At 34.6% G+C, this 20381-nt stretch overlaps 1 protein-coding gene across 1 annotated transcript in view; it reads left to right on the top strand.

Moving 5' to 3' along the window:
* Positions 1-20381, top strand: part of CSMD3 (CUB and Sushi multiple domains 3) — a 1293678-nt gene that overhangs the window by 312736 nt on the left and 960561 nt on the right. The window contains exon 5 of the mRNA XM_012443291.2: positions 18057-18264. Within this exon, the coding sequence (XP_012298714.2) occupies positions 18057-18264 (208 nt within the window). The remainder of the gene's footprint in view (positions 1-18056; positions 18265-20381) is intronic.

Here is a 20381-nt window from a genome sequence, read left to right as displayed (position 1 = left end):
AAATATATGAATGGATGTTTACTGGCCTGGCATGTGAAGTAGAATAGGAAGAAAGCTACTCAAACATGCATTAGATGTAAATCCCGGCTCATGCCTATAATCCCAGCACTTTGAGTGGCCAAGGCTGGAGGATCATTTGAACTCAGGTGTTTGAGACCAGCCTGGCAACATGGAAAAACCCTGTATCTGCAAAAAATAATTTTATATATATATAATGTTGACATGATCTGAGTTCAACTTTAAAAAGATAGTCTAGGCTTCTGTATTAGTCTGTTCTCATGCTGTTAATAAAGACATAATCAATGTGGGTGCTAGCAACAAAGCCGAGTTCATTTTGTGAAAATTTATCAAGCCATTCACTTAGAAGTTGTGGACTTCTCAGCATGTATGTTGTATTAATTTAAAACATTATGAAATAAAAGGGACAATACCTCAAAATTACATATTCTCCTAGTTGGCTAATACAGTGTGAGATGTCTCACAAATCTCCAAGGGACTGGTGAGATCTAGTCCTCCTCTTTCTGAATTCCCTGAGATGGTGATTAGAATTCTGACCATTATTTAAGAATTCAGAATTTTCCTAGGTCAATGGTTCTCAAAGGTTAGCATGGATGAGATTCACTTGGAAAGTTTGTTAAAACCTCCATTGCTGGACCTCATCCCAGAGTTGCTGATTCAGTAGGTACACGGAAAGGCCCAAGAACTATGGTTTAAGTAACTAAAGTGGCCATCATCTCAGCTCTTTATGTTTTATAACAACTGTCTCTTTATTTGTGCCTACTTTCATTTTTAACCTTCACTGCTCTCCATGATTTTCCATTCCATTTGATGCTTTTACTCTCAGAAAGCAAATTCAATGTTACTTCATTTATGAAAGTGAAGATGATAAGGGTATGATTTTTCTCAAAATTTCCAATGTTCTATCTACCTCTGTTTCAAGCTAGGCTGCCATCAGAAACACTAAGAAAACATTTAAAAATACCTATAATTCATCTTTAGCCCCTGCAATTTTTAATTTTTTGTAAAAATGTTATTGGTTAATAATGGGGTCTACAGTTGGACACTTTTTAAAAGTTCTCTAGGTGATGCTAATGCATGGTCAGAATAAAAAGTTACTGTACTAACCCATGCATAATAGTTAATCTATTCACTGTGGTATTCCCCATCTTTTGCCTAGGTCAAGGTCTTTCTCCACCTGGAATCCCTTCAGCTGATAGACATCTCTCCAATATCTTTCCAAAATCCAAACACAAATGAAGCCAACACATCCTATTCTCAATAGCAACACAAACTAAATTTTTATTATTTTATTCTATTATCTTTTCCTAACAGTATATTTTTCCTCTTCCCTTTTCAAATTCCTCAGAAAATCTGTCTTTGTTTAACATTTCTACTCATTTACCTGCCATTTATTTCTCAGCTGACTGCTGTCTTGCTTCTTTTCACACTTTCTATTGAAACTATTTTCCTAATAGACACATAATTGTTCACATTTTTAAAATAGAGTCTCTCCATGACATTTTACATTGTTATTAACTCATTCCTTAGAGAACTCTTTTTTTTTGTCTGTCTTGTGAATACTTTATTGACCATTCTTTTACCTGTCTAGCCACTACTCTACCTCATTGCCTCCTGTTTCTCCACCAATTAATTTAATATTATGGTTTCCCAGGTTTCCACTGTTCACACTGTATACTATTTATTAGAAGGTAATATCTACTTTATTGATTCCAACATTGTCCTCCATATATATGATGATGCTGTAATTTATAGCCATCGGCTCAATCGTCTTAACCATTCAACTGCCTGTGGAGAATATTTAATATTCAAAAAGTATCTTAACTAGTTTAGGTAGCAATTATCTTTTCCAAAAATTGTGTTCATTTCGAAGAATTGATTTCATGAATTTTAGTTTGAAGGGTTGTTGATTCTCATTGGTAGAGAAGACTCTCAGAAACTCTATCAGTTTGAAGCAGTTGCTTAGAACAAGTAAAAACAGAAGAATTTATTGAGATATAGAGAACTTGTACTTTGATGACTCAGTGCAAATATTGTGAGAGAGAAACAACAGTATGTGGTTATTTCTCCATTTTTTCAGCAAGACTGCATGTCCCTACCAGCAATACAGTTAAGATGGTTCCCTGAAACTAAAGGCTATCCTGTAGGAAGTAGGAAAATGTGACCTAAATCACATCTAACACTTAAAAACATTATTTGTTGTTTATTATGGTACTTGCTTGGCACATAGATATTTTTTGTCTTTTTATCTTCCATGCCTACCCCAGATGTAATCATTAAATGTGGACTAGAGTTTATTCATTTCCTTAGAGGAAAGAGATGCAACATTACTATCTATGTTTATTGCTGTATTTAATTTTATTTGCAAATTTCAGCAATTGCACTGAGGTCAGCAGTTTAAATTACTGCTCCTAATATGACTATGAATGATTGAATTATGATTAATAAATTTATACATAGCATGCATCCCTATATCTATAAATAAAACTAAAACAAAATATCCATAATTCTTAGTCTAGGAAACTTTCAGGCTTCAAAGTCTGAGGTTTCTCCACTTAGTAGACTATGGCCAGAATCTCAGGCTCCAAGGAGCACATAGTGCAGTGGGAACACCTGGGAGGAGATGTCAAGAAAGCCAAGAAATAAGGCAAAGTTGAATGTCAAAGGTGACACAGTCAGCTGTGGCAGTGCAGGGATCAATAGGCGTGTGTGTGTGTGTGTGTGTGTGTGTGTGTGTGTCCCTCCCCTGTTATAGGTTTGCACTCTGCACAGAAGTTAGTTATGTAGTTTTGATCATACTACAAGGCCAGTACTTCACTTGCAAAACAAAATATAAACCTAAGCTATTTATTAAAGTGGCCAGAGGACTGTTTTTAGCATTGGCTCAGAAACAAAACAAACAAAAATCCCAACTATTTTGCCTTAGCAAGTCACTTAAACAGTTTTGGAACAAAGTTCAATCTTCAATGAAGTGAGAACTCTGATTAGCACTATTTGGGAGGTTCTAACATTTGGACATGAGAACTCTCCTTTTACTGTTATGAAGGCATTGAAATAAGACTGCCTGGGAAGCTTCAGTTTTCTGCCATGACTTCAGACTCATGAATACTTCTCAGTCCAAGAAACGGGCTTTCTAGGAACCCAGGATAATTGCAACTGGAGTTGCAACACAAAATAAAGAGCAACTTTTGCCAAGCATGTGTATGTGTGTGGTGTGTGTACCATATATATGTGAGTTGTGCATATCATTGTATTCTGAGAGGTCTAGTTGCAGATCAAAGTCATTGAACTGGCAAGCTCTTATCCTAGGGCAATTTGTAGTCAATAATTGGTATCCAACTTCATTTAAAAAGATGTTTTCTCAAAAACTGTCATCACATACATACTTATGGAATATTATTCAGCAATAAAATGGTATAAACTACTGGAATATGCAATAACTTGGAAAGATCTCCAGATGAGCAAAAAAAAAAAAAAAGTAAGCACCATAAGATTATATTCTGTATTATTTCATTTTATAAGACATATTGAAATAAAAATCTTGAAAATAAAAGACAGATAAGGAAATAATTGCCAGAGATTAGGGAGTGGAGAGAAGAAGGAGATAAGTGAATGTAGTTAAGAAAGAGCAACATGCTTGGGTGCAGTGGCTCATGCCTGTAATTCCAGCACTTTGGGAGGCCTAGGCAGGCAGGTCATTTGATGTCAGGAGTTTGAGACCAGCCTGACCAACATGGTGAATTCCTGTCTCTACTAAAATACAAAAATTAGCTGGGCATGGTGGCAGGCACCTGTAATCTCAGCTACTCGGGAGGCTGAGGCAGGAGGATCACTTGAACCCAGGAAGCAGAGGTTGCAGTGAGCTGAGATTAGATCACACCACTGTACTGCAGCCTGGGTGACAGAGCAAGACTCCTTCTCAAAAAATAAAATGAACAAATAAATAAATAAAGCAACATAAGGAATCCTTGTAGTAATGGGCCTGTTGTGTATATTGAGTGCAATTGTGGATACTTAAACCTACTCATGTGATAAAATTGCATAGAACTACATACACACAAGTAAATGAATACAAGCAATACTGGAGAAATCTAAATAAGATTGGTGGATTAGCGGGGCAGAGGGATAAAGTGAATAGTCACTGGTTAAAAGGTACAAAGTTTCAGATAAACTAGAATAAGTTTTAAGATCTATTGCACAGCAGAGATTCTACAAGCAATAACAATGTAATTTCAAAATAAGTCACAAAATAAATTTTAAATATCAAAATAAATTTTAAATATCTCACCTCAAAAATAATAATAGAGATGATACATAGGTGAATTGGCTTGACTTAATTATCCCACATTGTAAACATAATTTAAACATCACTCTGTACCCCATAAATGAACATAATCATGGTTTGTTTATTAAAACAATTTAAAAATCCTTGAAAACTTATTCTGCCCTAGGAATGAAAAAAATAATGACTTCAATCCTGTCTTCTCTTCTTATCCCATGCTGTGGTTTAAATTTATGTCCCTCCAAAATCCATATGTTGAAAGCTTATTCCCATGGTATGATATTAGGAGGTCGGATCTTTTGGGAGGTGATTAGGTCAAAAGGGCAGAGCTCTCATGAATGGGAATAGTGCCCTTACAAAATAGGCCCTCGGGAGCTCACTCAACCCTTCTACCACATAAGTACACAGCAAGAAGGCACCATCTGTGAACCAGAACGTGGGTCCTCACCAGCCACTGAATGTGCCGTTGCCTTGATCTTGGACTTCTCAACTTCCAGATCCATGAGAAATAACAGCTTGAATAGACTAAGACAGAAAACTGGTACAAAGAAGAAAGGATGCTACTGTAATAATACATAAACATGTGGAAGCATCTTCAGAACTAGGTAACAAATAGAGGCTGGAAGAATTTTGAGATACATGCTGAAAAAGCCTGCATTACTGTGAATGTACACTCATTAAGGGCAATCTTGGTGAGGGTACAAAAAGACAAGAGGTGAGCTGTAGAGCCTCAATCTTCTTAGATAAAACATAAGTAGTCATAAAAAATGTTCATAGAAATATGGACAGAAAAGATGATTCTGATGAGGTGTCAGAGGGACATTCTAATAACATTATTAGCAACTAGAGAAACGGTGACCCTTGTTATAAAGTGGCAAAGACCTTGGCTGCATGGTGTTCATGTCCTTATGTTTTATGGAAGGTAGAACTTGGGACTAATGATATAGGGTATTTGGGTGAAGAAATTTCTAAGCAAAGTGTTGAAGGTGTTGAAAGTGTGACTTTGCATCTCTTGAAGCTTATAATAAGAGAAAAAAGAAATGATACAAAGATGGAATTTTTAATAAAAGGAAGTGGAAATTAAGGATTTGGAAAACTGTATGACTGTCAATATTATAAAACATAAGGACATGTGTACAGGAGAGAACAGGAAAGTTGTGGCCAAGTGACCCTTTGATAAAGAGATTAATATGGACCAACCTGGTGCTATTCATCAAGGCAGTGGAAGAATGATGCCAAAGACAATTTGGAGATCATGGGGCTACCATTCCCATCACAGGTCAAGGGTACAAAGGCCTTGGGAACTGAACAATTTCAAAGAAGGGACTGGGATGCTTATGGAACCTCAACTCTTGCTGCTTGCACTCTGTTTCCATGCTTCCCAACCACTCCTGATGTAGCTTTGGTGAGTCCTGGAATGACATGGGCTATGTCCAGCAAAGCTGTGGGGTCATGGCTTCCTTCATTTAGATTGCAAAGGATGCCTTGTAAAGCTGTGGAGCTTAGGAAGAAAACTGCCGTGGAAGTGATGCCACCATGAAGAGTTCCCTCTATGAAGAGTCCTGTCCAGTGGAGCCTTGTGGGCAGGACCACCCCAGAGAATCCAGACCAGTAGAGTACTGGATATGTGATTTCAGCTCTGGAGAGTTCCAGGCACAGAGCCAATTCACAGATGGAGCCACAACACAGAATTGTTGTGGGAGCAAGGCTGCTTGAAGCCTTGAGAACACAATCTTAGCCACTGGAAGGTAACCACTGAGCCAAGGAATATCAGTCTTGAGCTATAAGATTTAATATTGGTTGCCTTGTTGTATTTTAGTCTTACCTGTTACCCCTTTCTTCTTTCCTATTTCTCCCTATTGGAATGGGAATGTCTATCGAATATGTCTGTCTCGCCATTGTATTTTAGAAGCACATATCATTTTCTATTTCAGAGGTTCATAGGCAGAGAGCAATTTGCCTCAGCATAAATGATACCTTGAGTCTTATCCATGATTGATTTATATGATACTGAAATAGGACTTGACTTTAGACTTTCGAGTTGATACTAGAGTTAGTTAAGACTTTTAGAGCTACTGGGATAGGGAGGAATGTATTTTGGATGAGAGAAGGACATAAATTTTGCAGGGCCAAGGTTGGAAAAGATGTTTTATCCTTACTGTTCTACAGTGTTGCTATTGTCATGAATCAAGGGTTTAAATATGTGTGAGTCTTTATCTGAACTCTTTATTATGTTCCATTGGTTAAATTGTCTATACTTGTTTTTAATTCTCTATTGTTTTGATTATGGTAGCTGTATTTGTATAATAAGTCTGAAATCTGGTTGTTTTTCAGCTGTATATTCTTATTTATAATTGTCTGAGTTATTTCCAGAAAATTAAAAAATCAGCTTGTCAATTACCTAGACACACTTGCCAGTATTTTGATTGTGATTATACTAAAGCCATAGATTAATTTTGGGAGACAAAATATTAATTTGTTTACATAGGTTTTTTGTAATTTTTCTCAAAAATGTTTAGTAATATTTTGAGTAGAGCTTTACCTCCAGCTTTTTCATGTTTTAGTACTTTCATTCCTAGGTATTTAAATTTTTATTATATTAAAAATGGTATTTAAAATATTTCAGTCTAATTGTTTGTCTCTGATATATTTTTATATATTTCCTGGTATTCAGTTCTGATGAATTCACTTATTTAGTTTGATATTTTATCTGTGACTTTAAAAAATTTCCTACCTACGCAGTTCTGGAATCTGTATATAGTGATGTTGCCCTTTCTTGAAATTAAGGAGGGAGCATAGAAATTGATTAACAATTTCCACTTGCTGAACAGAAGTAGAAATTTTCCAATTATGGTGTTTTTCTTTATTATAAAGTTTTGACCTGCAACATACATAACTTGTTCTTTTTGTTTGCTTGTTTGTTTTGAGACGAAGTCTCACTCTGTCACCAGGCTGGAGTATGGTGGCGTGATCTTGGTTTACTGCAACCTCTGCCTCCTGTGTTCAAGCGATTTTCCTGCGTCAGCCTCCTGAGTAGCTGAGACTACAGGCACGTGAACCACTCCCAGCCAATTTCTGTATTTTTAGTAGAGATGGGGTTTTACCATATTGGCCAGGATGGTCTCAGTCTCTTGACCTCGTGATCTGCCCACCTTGGCCTCCCAACAAGCTGGGATTACATGTGTGAGCCACCACACTTGGCCCCATAATTTGTTCTTAAAATGTATTTAGCAACTAACCCCATCATTTTACTTTGTTTTGTCTTTTTGCTCCATTTATCTTACTATTCTGTTTTTGAATAGTGACGTATTCTTTGAAATTCTGTTTATTCTATTCTGCACGTGCTCAGAGATCAGAATCCAAACTGAGGATCAATTTTAATAATTATATTCATTTATTTGTTTATTTCATGTTTAATTCAATACATTCACTTGGAGTCCCTACTATATATGTAGATACAGTATTTTTAAGTAAGAGAAATGTAATATAAGCAAAAAGGGACATAAACTTGGTCTCTATAAAGTTTACAATGAGAGGGAGGCAAACATTTTAAATACTCAAGTGGATAAAAGACTCTGCCATCATCAGCATGTAGGCATTGAAGCTGCAGAAGACCACAGCCTCCATCCAGATAGAAAGAGAATAAAGAATATGGATGGCAAAGATTGCAATTCCATCTCAATTCACTGACAATCTATTAATGCGAATTCAGCTACATGACCTCACTTAGATGTGAAAAGCACTAAAAAATTTGTCCTGGCTGGTAGCTGCCTCCCAGCAACACCTCATAAATGGAAGTGGAACATGAATTTCAAATCTCAGCTAGTTGTCTCTACCACATTAAGATGCAAACTACTCTATACCTTTTGTATCTGTGGATTTTATATTTTCATCAAATTTGGAAATCTTTTGACCATTAATCTTTCAATAGTTTTCCATGCTTGGCCCTGTTCCACAACCTTTTTGGAACTTCAATAACATATATTCCTTCAGGGGATATTTATTCTTTAAAAAGAAATCTTGCTCTTCTCTTAGCTGCATTCTGAATAGTTTCTATTGCCATGTCTTTAAGTCCACTACCTTTTCTTTTGTACTGTCTAATCTTCTATGAGGCCTATTGAGTATTTCTTTAAATTCTAGTAATGGGGAGAGAGATCCAAGATGGCTGACCACTAGCAGCTCGGGATAGTAGCTCCTAGTGAAAGTGCAGAGAACGAGAGGACGCCACACTTTCAGACGAATTTTTGTTGCTCACGGACCAGGAGATTCCCAGTGGAGGAGCCCCACGGGTCACTAGCGCGACTCTTGTGGCCGGCGCGGCGGTTTTGCTGGCACCTCAACGCGGCGGTTCTTGGTGTGGAGTGAGCGGGACTGGGTTCCCTTTTGGCCGATTCCCGGGCAGAAAAGCACCATCAATCTTAACACTGCTGTTTTGGCCGGCTCAGTGGATTGCTCGGATTTCGGCGCTGGGAATCAAGTTTGACGTCCACTCAGAAACCTAATTTGAAAGTCGGAAATCACAAAGACGACAGGTGGATAAATTTACAATGATGGGAAGAAACCAGCGTAAAAAAACTGAGAATACCCAAAATCAGAATGCCTCTCCCTCTACAGGTGATCACAGTTCCTCATCAGCAACGGAACAAGCCCTGATGGAGAACGAGTGCGTTCCATTAACAGAAGTAGACTTCAGAAGGTGGATGATAAGAAACTTCTGTGAATTAAAAGAACTTGTTCTAACCCAATGCAAAGAAACTAAGAACTTTGAAAAAAGGTTTGATGAAATGCTAACGAGAATAGACAATTTGGAGAGGAGTATAGGTGAATTAATGGAGCTGAAAAACACAACACGAGAACTTCGCGAAGAATGCACAAGTGCTAACAGTCGAATTGATCAAGCAGAAAAAAAGGATATCAGAGTTCGAAGACCAACTTAATGAAATAAAACGAGAAGTCAAGATTAGAGAAAAAAGGATAAAAAAGAATGAGCAAAGTCTCCAAGAAATACGGGACTATGTGAAAAGACCTAATCTACGTTTGATAGGTGTACCTGAATGTGAGGAAGAGAATGAATCCAAGTTGGAAAATGCTCTTCAGGAGATTATTCAGGAAAACTTTCCCAACCTAGTAAGACAGGACAATATTCAACTCCAAGTAATACAGAGAACACCACAAAGATATTCCTCAAGAAGACCAACCCCAAGGCACATAATCATCAGATTCACTAGGGTTGAAATGAAGGAGAAAATACTAAGAGCAGCTAGAGAGAAAGGTCAGGTTACCCACAAAGGGAAGCCTATCAGACTTACAGCAGATCTCTCAGCAGAAACCCTACAAGCCAGAAAAGAGTGGGGGCCAATATTCAACATCCTTAAAGAAAAGAACCTTCAACCCAGAATTTCATATCCAGCCAAACTGAGCTTCAAAAGCGAAGGAAAAATAAAATCTTTTGCAAACAAGCAAGTACTTAGAGATTTTATCATCACCAGGCCTGCTCTGCAGAAGCTTCTGAAAGAAACACTACACATATAAACGAACAACCAGTATCAGCCTTTCCAAAAATATATCCAGCTAGCATCAAATGGCAGTATTAAACTCATATATATTATTAATTGGATAAAAAGCCAAAACCCATCGGTATGCTGTATCCAGACCCATCTCACATGCAAAGATACACAAAGACTCAAAGGGACAGAGGAAGATTTACCAACCAAATGGAGAGCAAACATAAATAAATAAATAAAAAGCAGGAGTTGCAATTCTCACCTCTGATAAAATAGACCTTAAAGCAACAAAGATCAAAAGAGGCAAAGAAGGACATGACATAATGGTAAAAGGATCAATGCAACAAGAAGAGCTAACGATTCTATATATACACACACCCAATACAGGAACACCCAGATACGTAAGACAAGTTCTTAATGACTTATAAAGAGACTTAGCCTCCCACACAATAATAGTGGGAGACTGTAACATCACATTGTCAATATTAGACTGATCAATGAGATACAAAATTAATAAGGATATCCAGGACTTGAACTCAGACCCAGAACAAGTAAACTTAATAAACATTTATAGAACTCTCCACTTCAAATACACAAAACATACATTCTTATCAGTACCATATCACACCTATTCCAAAAGTGACTACATAATTGGAAGTAAATCACTCCTCAATAATTGCATAGCATTTCATAGGTTTAAATGAAATATTGGTTGGCTGCTTGTTTGTTATTTTCTTTCCTTATTCCTTCCTGTCTCCATTGTTAAGCACAATTATTGGCATAAAAGAGGTTTTCAATTCCCATTTTTAGACTGCATTCTAGCCTGGGCAATAAAGCAATATTCCCGTTCTCTCTCCCTCTTTTTCTTCCTTTTTCTTCCTCTTCTTCATTCTTGTTTTTTTTTTCTTTTCTTTCTTTTTTTCTTTCTCTCTTTCTTTCTTCTTTTTTCTTTAAAAAAAAATTCTAGTAATGTATTTTGTATCTCTTAAAGTTTCAGGTGGTCATCTTTTTATATCTTCCCTTCTTTCCTCACTTGTTTTCTGAGTTTAGTTTTTTTGAAAAAGGCTACATAGCAAATATGTTAGGATTTTCTCTGGTTATATAGTTTCCAATATGTATTCATCTTTAATTTTGGTTTGTTTTTATAATCCTTTAAAAATGTAAAAATCATTACTAGATTACAGGCAATAAAAAAACAAGCTATAAGCCAGATTTAGCCTGGGCTATAGTGTGCTAACCCTTATTTTAAGTAGTTGAATATAGTAATATCTGTTTTAAAGTCCTTATCTTCTATTTCCATCATCTCCATATTTTTGGTCTGTTTCTAACGATTTTTCTCTTGCTTGTGGGTCATATCTTTTTGTTTATTGACATGGCTAGTCCTTTTTATAAAAAACTATATATTGAACATTGTGAATTTTAAGTTATTTGGTTTCTGGATTTGGATATCTTTAAAGAATCCTGAGCTTTCTTCTGGTGTGTATTAAAGTTACTTTTGGTTCAGTTTGTGTCTTTTGAGATTTGTCTTTAAGCTTTAAGTATTGCATTTTTAAGTGACCTTAACTCTAGGCATAGTTTACTCTCTCTACTGAAGTGTACCCCTTTTGAGATTTCTACTGAATACTCCATTCAGTTATAGTGAACTCTCTATTCTAGCTAGTGGTACCTGAACAAATATCAGCCCTGTGTGCTTTGTTGAAATCATTCATCTTACACAGTCCTCTTTGTGTGACTTCATAAAATTTCATCCAATTGCATGCATTTATTAGTATTTAGCAAACACTAATGAAGATAACCTAATGTATATCTTTTGAGTCCTTTTCTTCTGCAAAGCTTACATTCCCCTTATGCTTCCTCAGTTCTATTTACCAAGCTCAAAGGAACACCATGCTCTGCTTGTATTCCCACTCCTTATTGTATGGTCCAGAATGTATCTCCTAAGAGAAAGCCAAGTGATTATGGACTTTCCCTCTTAGTTTCTGTCCTTTCTTAGATTGCAGTTCGGCATGGACCTGGTCTAATGTTTTAAAATGGTTATTATATATATTTTTCTTAGTTTTAATTTTTAAAGCAATAATGTAAATTTGTTCCCTGTTGCTCTTTCATGGTTATTACTTGATTTAATTTAAATATTTTTTCTCCAAATCTTTAAATAATTTAAGTTTTACTGAATAAATGCTTATATTTTTGTCTTATTTAGAGATTCTGAGAAGTATTTTAAGCTGGATGTTTAAAAACACATACTTATTAATTACTTTCTTTAGTGCATTAACTGTCTCATTTTCTCAACATATCTCGTAGGAAGGTAAATGGAAATTAATGTAGGATATTTGTTAAAGGCATATTTGTGCATTCAAAAATAAACCTTCAAAGCTAAAATGCCATTATACTTTGCTCTTTTTACTTCTCAGAAGTGTTTCTCTCAATGAATGTTGAATATTTTTCTTTGATCTGTTATACATCTTTTTCTTTTTAATTTCTCTGTTTTAATATGAAAGGAACTGAGGGAGCTAAACTAAAAAATAAAAATATGAGAATCTTTAATTTCCTTTAGAATCATTGAAAATCCACCTTTCTTCAGAAGCTGGGAAGGTATTATTTGTTATACCATGACAAACATAAAACAAAACTATTAATTTTAAAGCTATGTTATTTAACCAGTTGCTCAATTTTCTTCTCCATGAGAAAAGGGTTTCTCCTTAAACACAACAATGCATAAAGTTGAACTATTAAATGTAACTAGAGATAGTTACAGAAAATTAACTACTGCTCCATATATGTAGTATGATGGCTAATTAATAACAGTGTAATATTTAAATAACTTGCCTAATTAAGAGGCATACAACAGTGATGCCTGTCTTGGGAAGAAATAAAAAGACTCACATAGATGTCAGTTTCACTTGAGTGCTAATGGAAATTTTAGATTTAGAAAGGGAGATTTGCAGAAAAAAAGTGTCCCATGATAAAGTTTGAAATTGGATTGAATGCTTAGCATCTGGAATTGACCAAGTGTACTTCTCTCCTACAATGTACACTTCATTTCTCTTTAGTGATAAGCCTATTTCCTGCACCCCACCCCCAACCCTAAGCCATTTCAGAAAAAACTAATAGCAAGGCAGAGTACAGTTGAGATCAGTATCTGAAAAGATGTGTTATAGAAAACTGTTTAGGTGTTTTTTGAAGCTGTGCTTATTTTATTTTTTTAACAGCCATGTTTGGAGAAGTTTAGATTTATATTATCTTAAATGATATGGTATGGTCTCATACCAAAAACCAAAACAAGGTCATATATTTTCAATATCTAAATAACTGTCACAGAGATTAAAAATAAATAAAAATTTAATTTTAGAAAAAAGTACATTTGTGAAATCATAGTGAACTATTTTTAAAAACCTTTTCACTTTAATACAACTAATCTTTATTTTATTTTGTTGTGTTTCTCCCTGCTCTATAGGTAAGAGACAAAATAGCAGTATTTATGAAGTTTACATAAATTCATTTATTTTAAAGTATAGTAAAATGTGTTATTTGATGATAGATTTATATTATAGTATTTTAAACAATTATAATATTTACTAACATTTTTAACAGTCAAGGTTTTTAATTAATAGATTTAAATACATTAAGAATTTACAAGGGAATTGATAGTATTGCTCCAGAAAATTGGATTAAATCCAGAGTCCAAATGGGTTAATTTTTTTAATCCTCATTCTTAAAATTCCACATTATCCTTATTGATTCCATTAGCTGAATTTGTGGTTTTCTTTATGTTTTACAGCAGATTGACTGTACAAGCTTCTTAACATGCAATTTGCCAACATCTGGCATATGTAAATGTATATACATATACATATATACAAATTAAATGACTTTAAATCTTACAATCTTTATACTTTTCCTAGAACAAAAGTAGAAAATCCACCATCGTTTTTATTACTCACTGTATTATCTGTATGTTAAGCAACCACATTCTGAAGCCATCACAACTTCTAGTTAACCTCAAGGGAAGTCTAAAGTATTTAATGGCATTGCTTTACTGTTTGAGTGAAAACATATTATTCTTAAGCCTTGGCCAAAGATGGATGTTCTAATTTATTACAGTATTTATAATTCATCATGGTATTTTTTCTGACATATCTAGAAAGACCAAACTAATCTTTTGACTATAATAAAATAAAAATATAGTAATATAGTCAAAACAAGAGATGTTTTATCTTTAGGTAGCAATGAAGCCTGCAAAAATTTGTGTGGACTCTTCATTCAGCCTCCTAATCTGCATCAACTATGGCCTTCCTCTGCTATCCCTCCATAGAGCAACTAGATGATCTTTTCAAAACCTAAATCCAATTATCTCATATCTCCACTAAAAACACTTTAATATTCCATACTATGAATAAATTCCATACTCTTGTCAGAAATGTCCTACAAGGTCTAACTCTTAGTTGCCCTTCCAATTGCATTTGGTACTAAATAGCCCCTCACTCTTTTTGCTGTAGCACCCAGGCCCATTACCTTTGGTAAAAGTGTCAGTGAAGCTGCTGGAAACACTCTTCTCTCTGCTTTTCATCCAGTTATTGTTTACTATTCATGCTTTGAGTTTCCAGTCTAGCATCACTTTCTCAGGAAATTCTTGTTCCTTAATTCTCGAACTACTTCAAGGCCCCAAACATACGGTAGTAGCCCTAAATATTCCTTCTTCATAGGACCTGCCAGAAATGTAATTTTATCTATTCATTTTGTCATTTGCTTAGAGCCTGACTCACTAATAGAATGCTCTGTGAGAGCATGTATCATGAAAACATTGAATAGTCATTATAGTCAGATTATATGGTTTCCTCCTGGTACTTGGCAGATTTCAGTGAATACTTTTCCTAACAGATGACAAAACGAATAAATTTTGTTTCACAGGAAGTTTATACAAATATCCAATATGATCCTATGTGCATCTTGTGCCCTTAAGGAGATGGTTCTATGGAACAACCTTCTATTAACCTCTCACTTTCTGTGAATTGTTGAATAGAAAATGTAGGCATCATTTATTAAACAAGCAAGCCTGGAGGCCACAACAGAGTAATGATGAAAGAATAGAAGCCTCTATCCTGTCATTTACTCGATATGTACCAACTCATTTTGAACAAAGAACAAGCCATGGTACTTAGCAGCAAGAGCACACCACTGGATTCAAGAGTTTCATGGTTTGTTCTAATGCTGCCTTTTACTTGTCACAACTCTGCTATAAGTTCTTTTTAAATTGACCTAGGTAGTATGCCCTTCTATGAATTCATAATTACAGAAATTATGTTGTTTTTTAAAATATTGCCTTGAATTAAGCATTCAAGTAGGGACACCAAGCCAAATGTTATTTTAATCTAACATTTACTGAAGCAAAGTTTACCAATTTCACCATTTTGTCAGATACTGATTCTATGATAGTCTCTGTCATAATAAACAGATTAAATAGAAGTGCTGAGCATAGAACTTGGTACAAGAATTGACATGAACATCAGTTTGAATGCTGAAGGAACTGAGTTTGTATCTTTGTTTTCAAGTGAAAATTAGTCATACCTTTTGGTTGAAATTATTTTGCTATAAATTAAAAATTTCCTTGAAGTGAGCTATTTTCTGGGTTGTTCTTTGTTCTGTGTGTCAGGAGTTTATTTATCTGCATTGTGAGTCTAGATTGAAGAAATTCAGAGATAATGTAGAGAAATCGATTTCTATGTCTTGGAGATTAAGGGATAAAATATATTATTATTATTTAAATGGTGGCTAAAGTATTTAAATATCTGTTGCAAACCCAGAAGACTACATATTAAAAGAAACTGCATTTCCACAGAGGTTGAATAAATGGGTATGTTTTCATTTGACTAAATGCAGGATTTTTGTGACAGAGTTCTGGCTTGGCATGGTCTTACATCCTGCCCAAGAGGCCAATCTGGAAAGGTGAGGAGACATATGGAAAGAAGATGGAACTGTACTGTTCTATATCCATAGCATGAGAGGGAAATGTAAGCAGCCAGCTGGAGGGACACACCCACAGTAATACAACTGATGGGGACATCTCTGTGGATCCCATGAAAGGGTCTATGAGTGAAGGAATCATCTTTCTTTGTCTGCCAAAACCCTTAAAAACCAATGCCAAATTAGTGTTAGGAAAATAAGAGTATTCAGATCCCCTGATCCTTCCTACTTGTAACCCCAGGAGGCTTACAGAGAGCTCAGTGAGAAGGGGAGGATGAATAGAAATACTAGCAGGGAAAATAAGGAAGAAGACCTATTTCTCCACCTCACCTTTGCCCTACCTCTGCTCCATCTGCCACACGCCCAAGGTCTGGGAGCAATTAAGCTTAACCAAAATGAAGTCAATTTCTTTTTGATTACCCAGAACTGGATGTATTAATTGATGGATTGTGATATTTAGTTAATTCATTTATTTTTTAAACTGAAAAAAAAAGTATATTTTCATGTACAAATGATGTTTTGAAATATGTGTTCATGGTGAAATGGCTACATTGAGGTAATTAACATATGCCTTCATATACTTACATTTTTAAGATGAGAACACTTAAACTATAATCTCTAAACTGTAAGATGTTTTACTTAATCTGAGTATGATCCATAATGTTATGTGTCTGCTTCAGATTTTATCCAGAGGAAGGAAAATAAATAGCTCATTGAGCTGGTTTAAATAGACTGTGGACCAGTTTTCTGTGAATATATACCAGTGAAATAATTTATTATCAAAGCAGTATTCAACCTTGGTGTTGGTACTTGAGAAGGCAAAGAATAGAGTGGTTTATGGTTGGGGGTAGAGACAGCAGGACAGGTTGACTAGAAGGTTTAGGTGTTGAAGGCATTGGAGAAAATATTTGTAGCAGTATGTCACATGGTCTAGACAAGACAGCTAGTTCACTTTAAGTATCTAACAAACTTAAAAGAGAAAGAGCAAACAATAAAATTTGAAAAAATATATATACAATAGTGTGATGAAAGTTAAATATCTTTTAAGAAGAGCATACTTACATTTTTTATTTATAAATTGTAGAGGTAAATGGACAAAGAGCAAGAAAGAAAACAGCTAATACTATTTGATACATACAATAAAGTAATAAAGTTGTCTCTAATAACAAAACATTTTTTTACTTTCTACCCATCATGGAATGGAATAGAAAAATGTTATCCATCTTGATTTATTCAAGCTCTAGAGTTATCGGTCACATCAAATAATGATTGGTCATTATGGAGCAAGAGTTTTCCTCAAAAACTTGAAGGAATTCTGAGTCGGACAAGCCAATAACATAAGTAATAAGACAATTTATTGCACACATGAACTTGTAACCTATTAATTTGACTGGCCTAAACAATTTTATGATAAGGCAAATGTCCCAGCTTCAATTCCTTTATGAAATTCCTTTATGAAACAGGAGCTTTTCTTATGTTTTCATTCCAAACACAGCTACTCATATAACCACACTGCTAGCGTCTACCATCAACCAAAAGTAGACTAGTGGAGAATCTATGGCCCCAATTTGGAAAATTAGAATCATAGATCCAAATGTAAGGTTAGTCAAAAAGTTATTTATGATGTTGTATCTATGTACATTATATGACTACTTAGTAAAAGATACATTGTTTGATGTCACAGGAATACATTTCTAAAGATATGTTAGTTATATTATTATTTCTCTGTAAACAAAATATCCTGGATATGTCATAATATTTTATTTGAATTGTATTTCTACAAGCATTTTTCAATAACTTCTGAAACACACCATCGACATGAACTATATCATATTATCTTTTAAATTATGTCTTTGTGTTGTACATACCTGCATTAAAAAACAAAAAAGCTCCTCCATTAACAAAGTGATCAAAGATTTCCCATCACAGATTTTAAGATACATGTTTCCTTTGTTTAATTCACTTTATTACTTAAACATGAAAAGAAAGTCTTAATTCTATTATCCTAACATCTAATTTTGGAGTATAGATTTTTTGCTTACTTTTATTGCTATTTCAACCAGTTGCTATAAAACTGTTATGATACAGTTTATATTTGTATATGTGCTTATAAGTTTTTTATAAACTTCTCATTTTATTTAATCTCTATGATTATAGTACTCACTTTGTATCACATGTGGACTGTTATTTTTATCCAAACATGTTGACTTGTTTTTCTCTTAATAACGTACAACTGAGCAATTGCATTTATCTTAATAACTTACAACTGAACATTTTGTCGTTTTTAACAGCTGAAGACGCTTGTGGAGGAACAATGAGAGGATCCAGTGGCATCATATCCAGCCCTAGTTTTCCTAATGAGTACCATAACAATGCTGATTGCACTTGGACCATTGTAGCAGAGCCTGGGGACACAATTTCACTCATATTTACTGATTTTCAAATGGAAGAGAAATATGATTACTTAGAAATAGAAGGTTCTGAGCCACCTACGATATGGTAAGTGAATAGCTTCTATTAACCTAGCATTGATGTTGTTGAAGCAAACTAGGGAACAAAGAACAATTGAATGTGGATTTTTACAGGTTTGGATATTTAAAACATCTTATAGGAAAGTTATGAGAAGAGGTTGTCAGATCTGAGGGACATTTTGAAGATGGACGATTTACATAAAAAATAGATTGAAATTTTTGAAATACAAAGCCTCCCATTGGTATTATTTTATCTTTCAATTAGTAAAAAGTAATCTACGACTTTATCAAAACTTGTATAAACAAATAAAAGTTATTCCTATTGTAAACTACAGTTATGTTTCTTAGCATGTCAGTCCATATTGATGTTTTCTCTCAAATTAATTGAATAGCCTTGGAAGTAATTTGCCTTTAAGTAGACTTTTTATATACCTTTATATCTGAAAGCAAAAATTAAACACTGGGGGAATATGGTTTGTTTCTTAAGAAATTCAAGGCATTGTCTAATGAAACCTGCAAAGTATTCAGAACATGCTTTTAAGACATAATATTTTTACACTTTGGGAGGCTGAGGCGGGTGGATCACGAGGTCAAGAGATCGAGACCATCCTGGTCAACATGGTGAAACCCCATCTCTACTAAAAATACAAAAAATTAGCTGGGCACGGTGGCGCGTGCCTGTAATCCCAGCTACTCAGAAGACTGAGGCAGGAGAATTGCCTGAACCCAGGAGGTGGAGGTTGCGGTGAGCCGAGATCGCGCCATTGCACTCCAGCCTGGGTAACGAGAGCGAAACTCCGTTTCAAAAAAAAAAAGACATAATATTTTTAAACTAAAATGTTTCTTTATGCTATTTAAAAAATTTGTATCTCATGATATCATTGAGTAGATTATGATTCAATAACGGAGTGAAAGAAAGAATGGTAAGATGACATTGATAAAGGAAAGAGATAGATAAACACTAGACTAGAAAGGACCTTTTAAGCCATATAAAGATTTGCTAAGAAGCATGGGAATTTATCCAAAACAATTACATGAAAAGGTTTGAATTTGCAAATGATTATTCTTATTGAAATGAAGAGATTGATTTGAAGAGATACTTAAGAGATGATTGCAGTATTCCAAAAAAAGATTATGATAGTTTGAATTAAAGTCATATTAATGAGATAAGGAAGTAGACTGAGTTGAGAGATACTGATGATGTATAATCAAAAGGACATTGTAATGGACTGGAGGGTGATGAAAAAGACAGCATTAAAATAAAACCTGGTTTTCTGACCTGAACAAATGGTGAAGGCAGTAGTAATATTCACAAAATTGGAATTGCTGAAGAAAGGTCAAGTTTGGAATGAGAACCCTATAAATACTGAGATTTGTTTTGAATATATTTAGTTGGAACATTGCTTGAGATGTGAAGTTAAAGCCATCTAATAGACAACTATATCTCTTACGTGACTTAATAATTTAGAGCAAAAGCACAACACTTACATTTAATTAATATTGATGGTGAGTGAACCAATAGGCAACAGTATAATTGGATAGATAGGGATAGGATAAAATGAGAAGACAAGGAGGACTAGGACTGAATCTGACAATTAACAACATATAAGGCCGGGGCTTAGAAGGATGATACAGCAAAGAAAACCAAGGGAGTTCATTTGAAGAGGTAAGAGAAGGAAGTCTTAAGAAATACAGTTTCATGCAGACAAGGGAAGAAGAGTGTGAAGAAGAAAAGTAGACAATATTGTGGACTGCTGCTAAAATGACACTATGCAAATGTTTTTAAAATTTTACAGTTTCCTGGGCTTCGGAAAAAAGTACAAATCATTTCCTTAATTATAAATCCTACATTTCGTGATAGAACAAAAGCAACACACTTACATATACCTGCTTATTTCCCCCTCTATGTTTAGGCCTTCAATACTCAGAGTTATATGCCTTTAATTATTCCCATGATAAATTCATACCAGAATGCAGTAAGATCCACCTAAATTTTGTTTAAATGCTAGATAATTTAAAAACTATTGCTTGAGAAATTGCTATTTCAGTGGTGATTCATATTCAAGTCATAACAAGGTAGGTGATAATGCCATATATCTTTTAATAATTATAATATATTTTACTATATAAGTGATCCTATTAAAA

Source organism: Aotus nancymaae, unplaced genomic scaffold (assembly GCF_030222135.1).
Source record: "Aotus nancymaae isolate 86718 unplaced genomic scaffold, 86718_ANA_hifiasm-v0.15.2.pri h1tg000036l, whole genome shotgun sequence".
In the NCBI taxonomy this organism is placed as follows: domain Eukaryota; kingdom Metazoa; phylum Chordata; class Mammalia; order Primates; family Aotidae; genus Aotus; species Aotus nancymaae.
The sequence above is the reverse complement of the archived record's forward strand: the minus strand, read 5'-3'. Positions and strand labels throughout refer to the sequence as shown.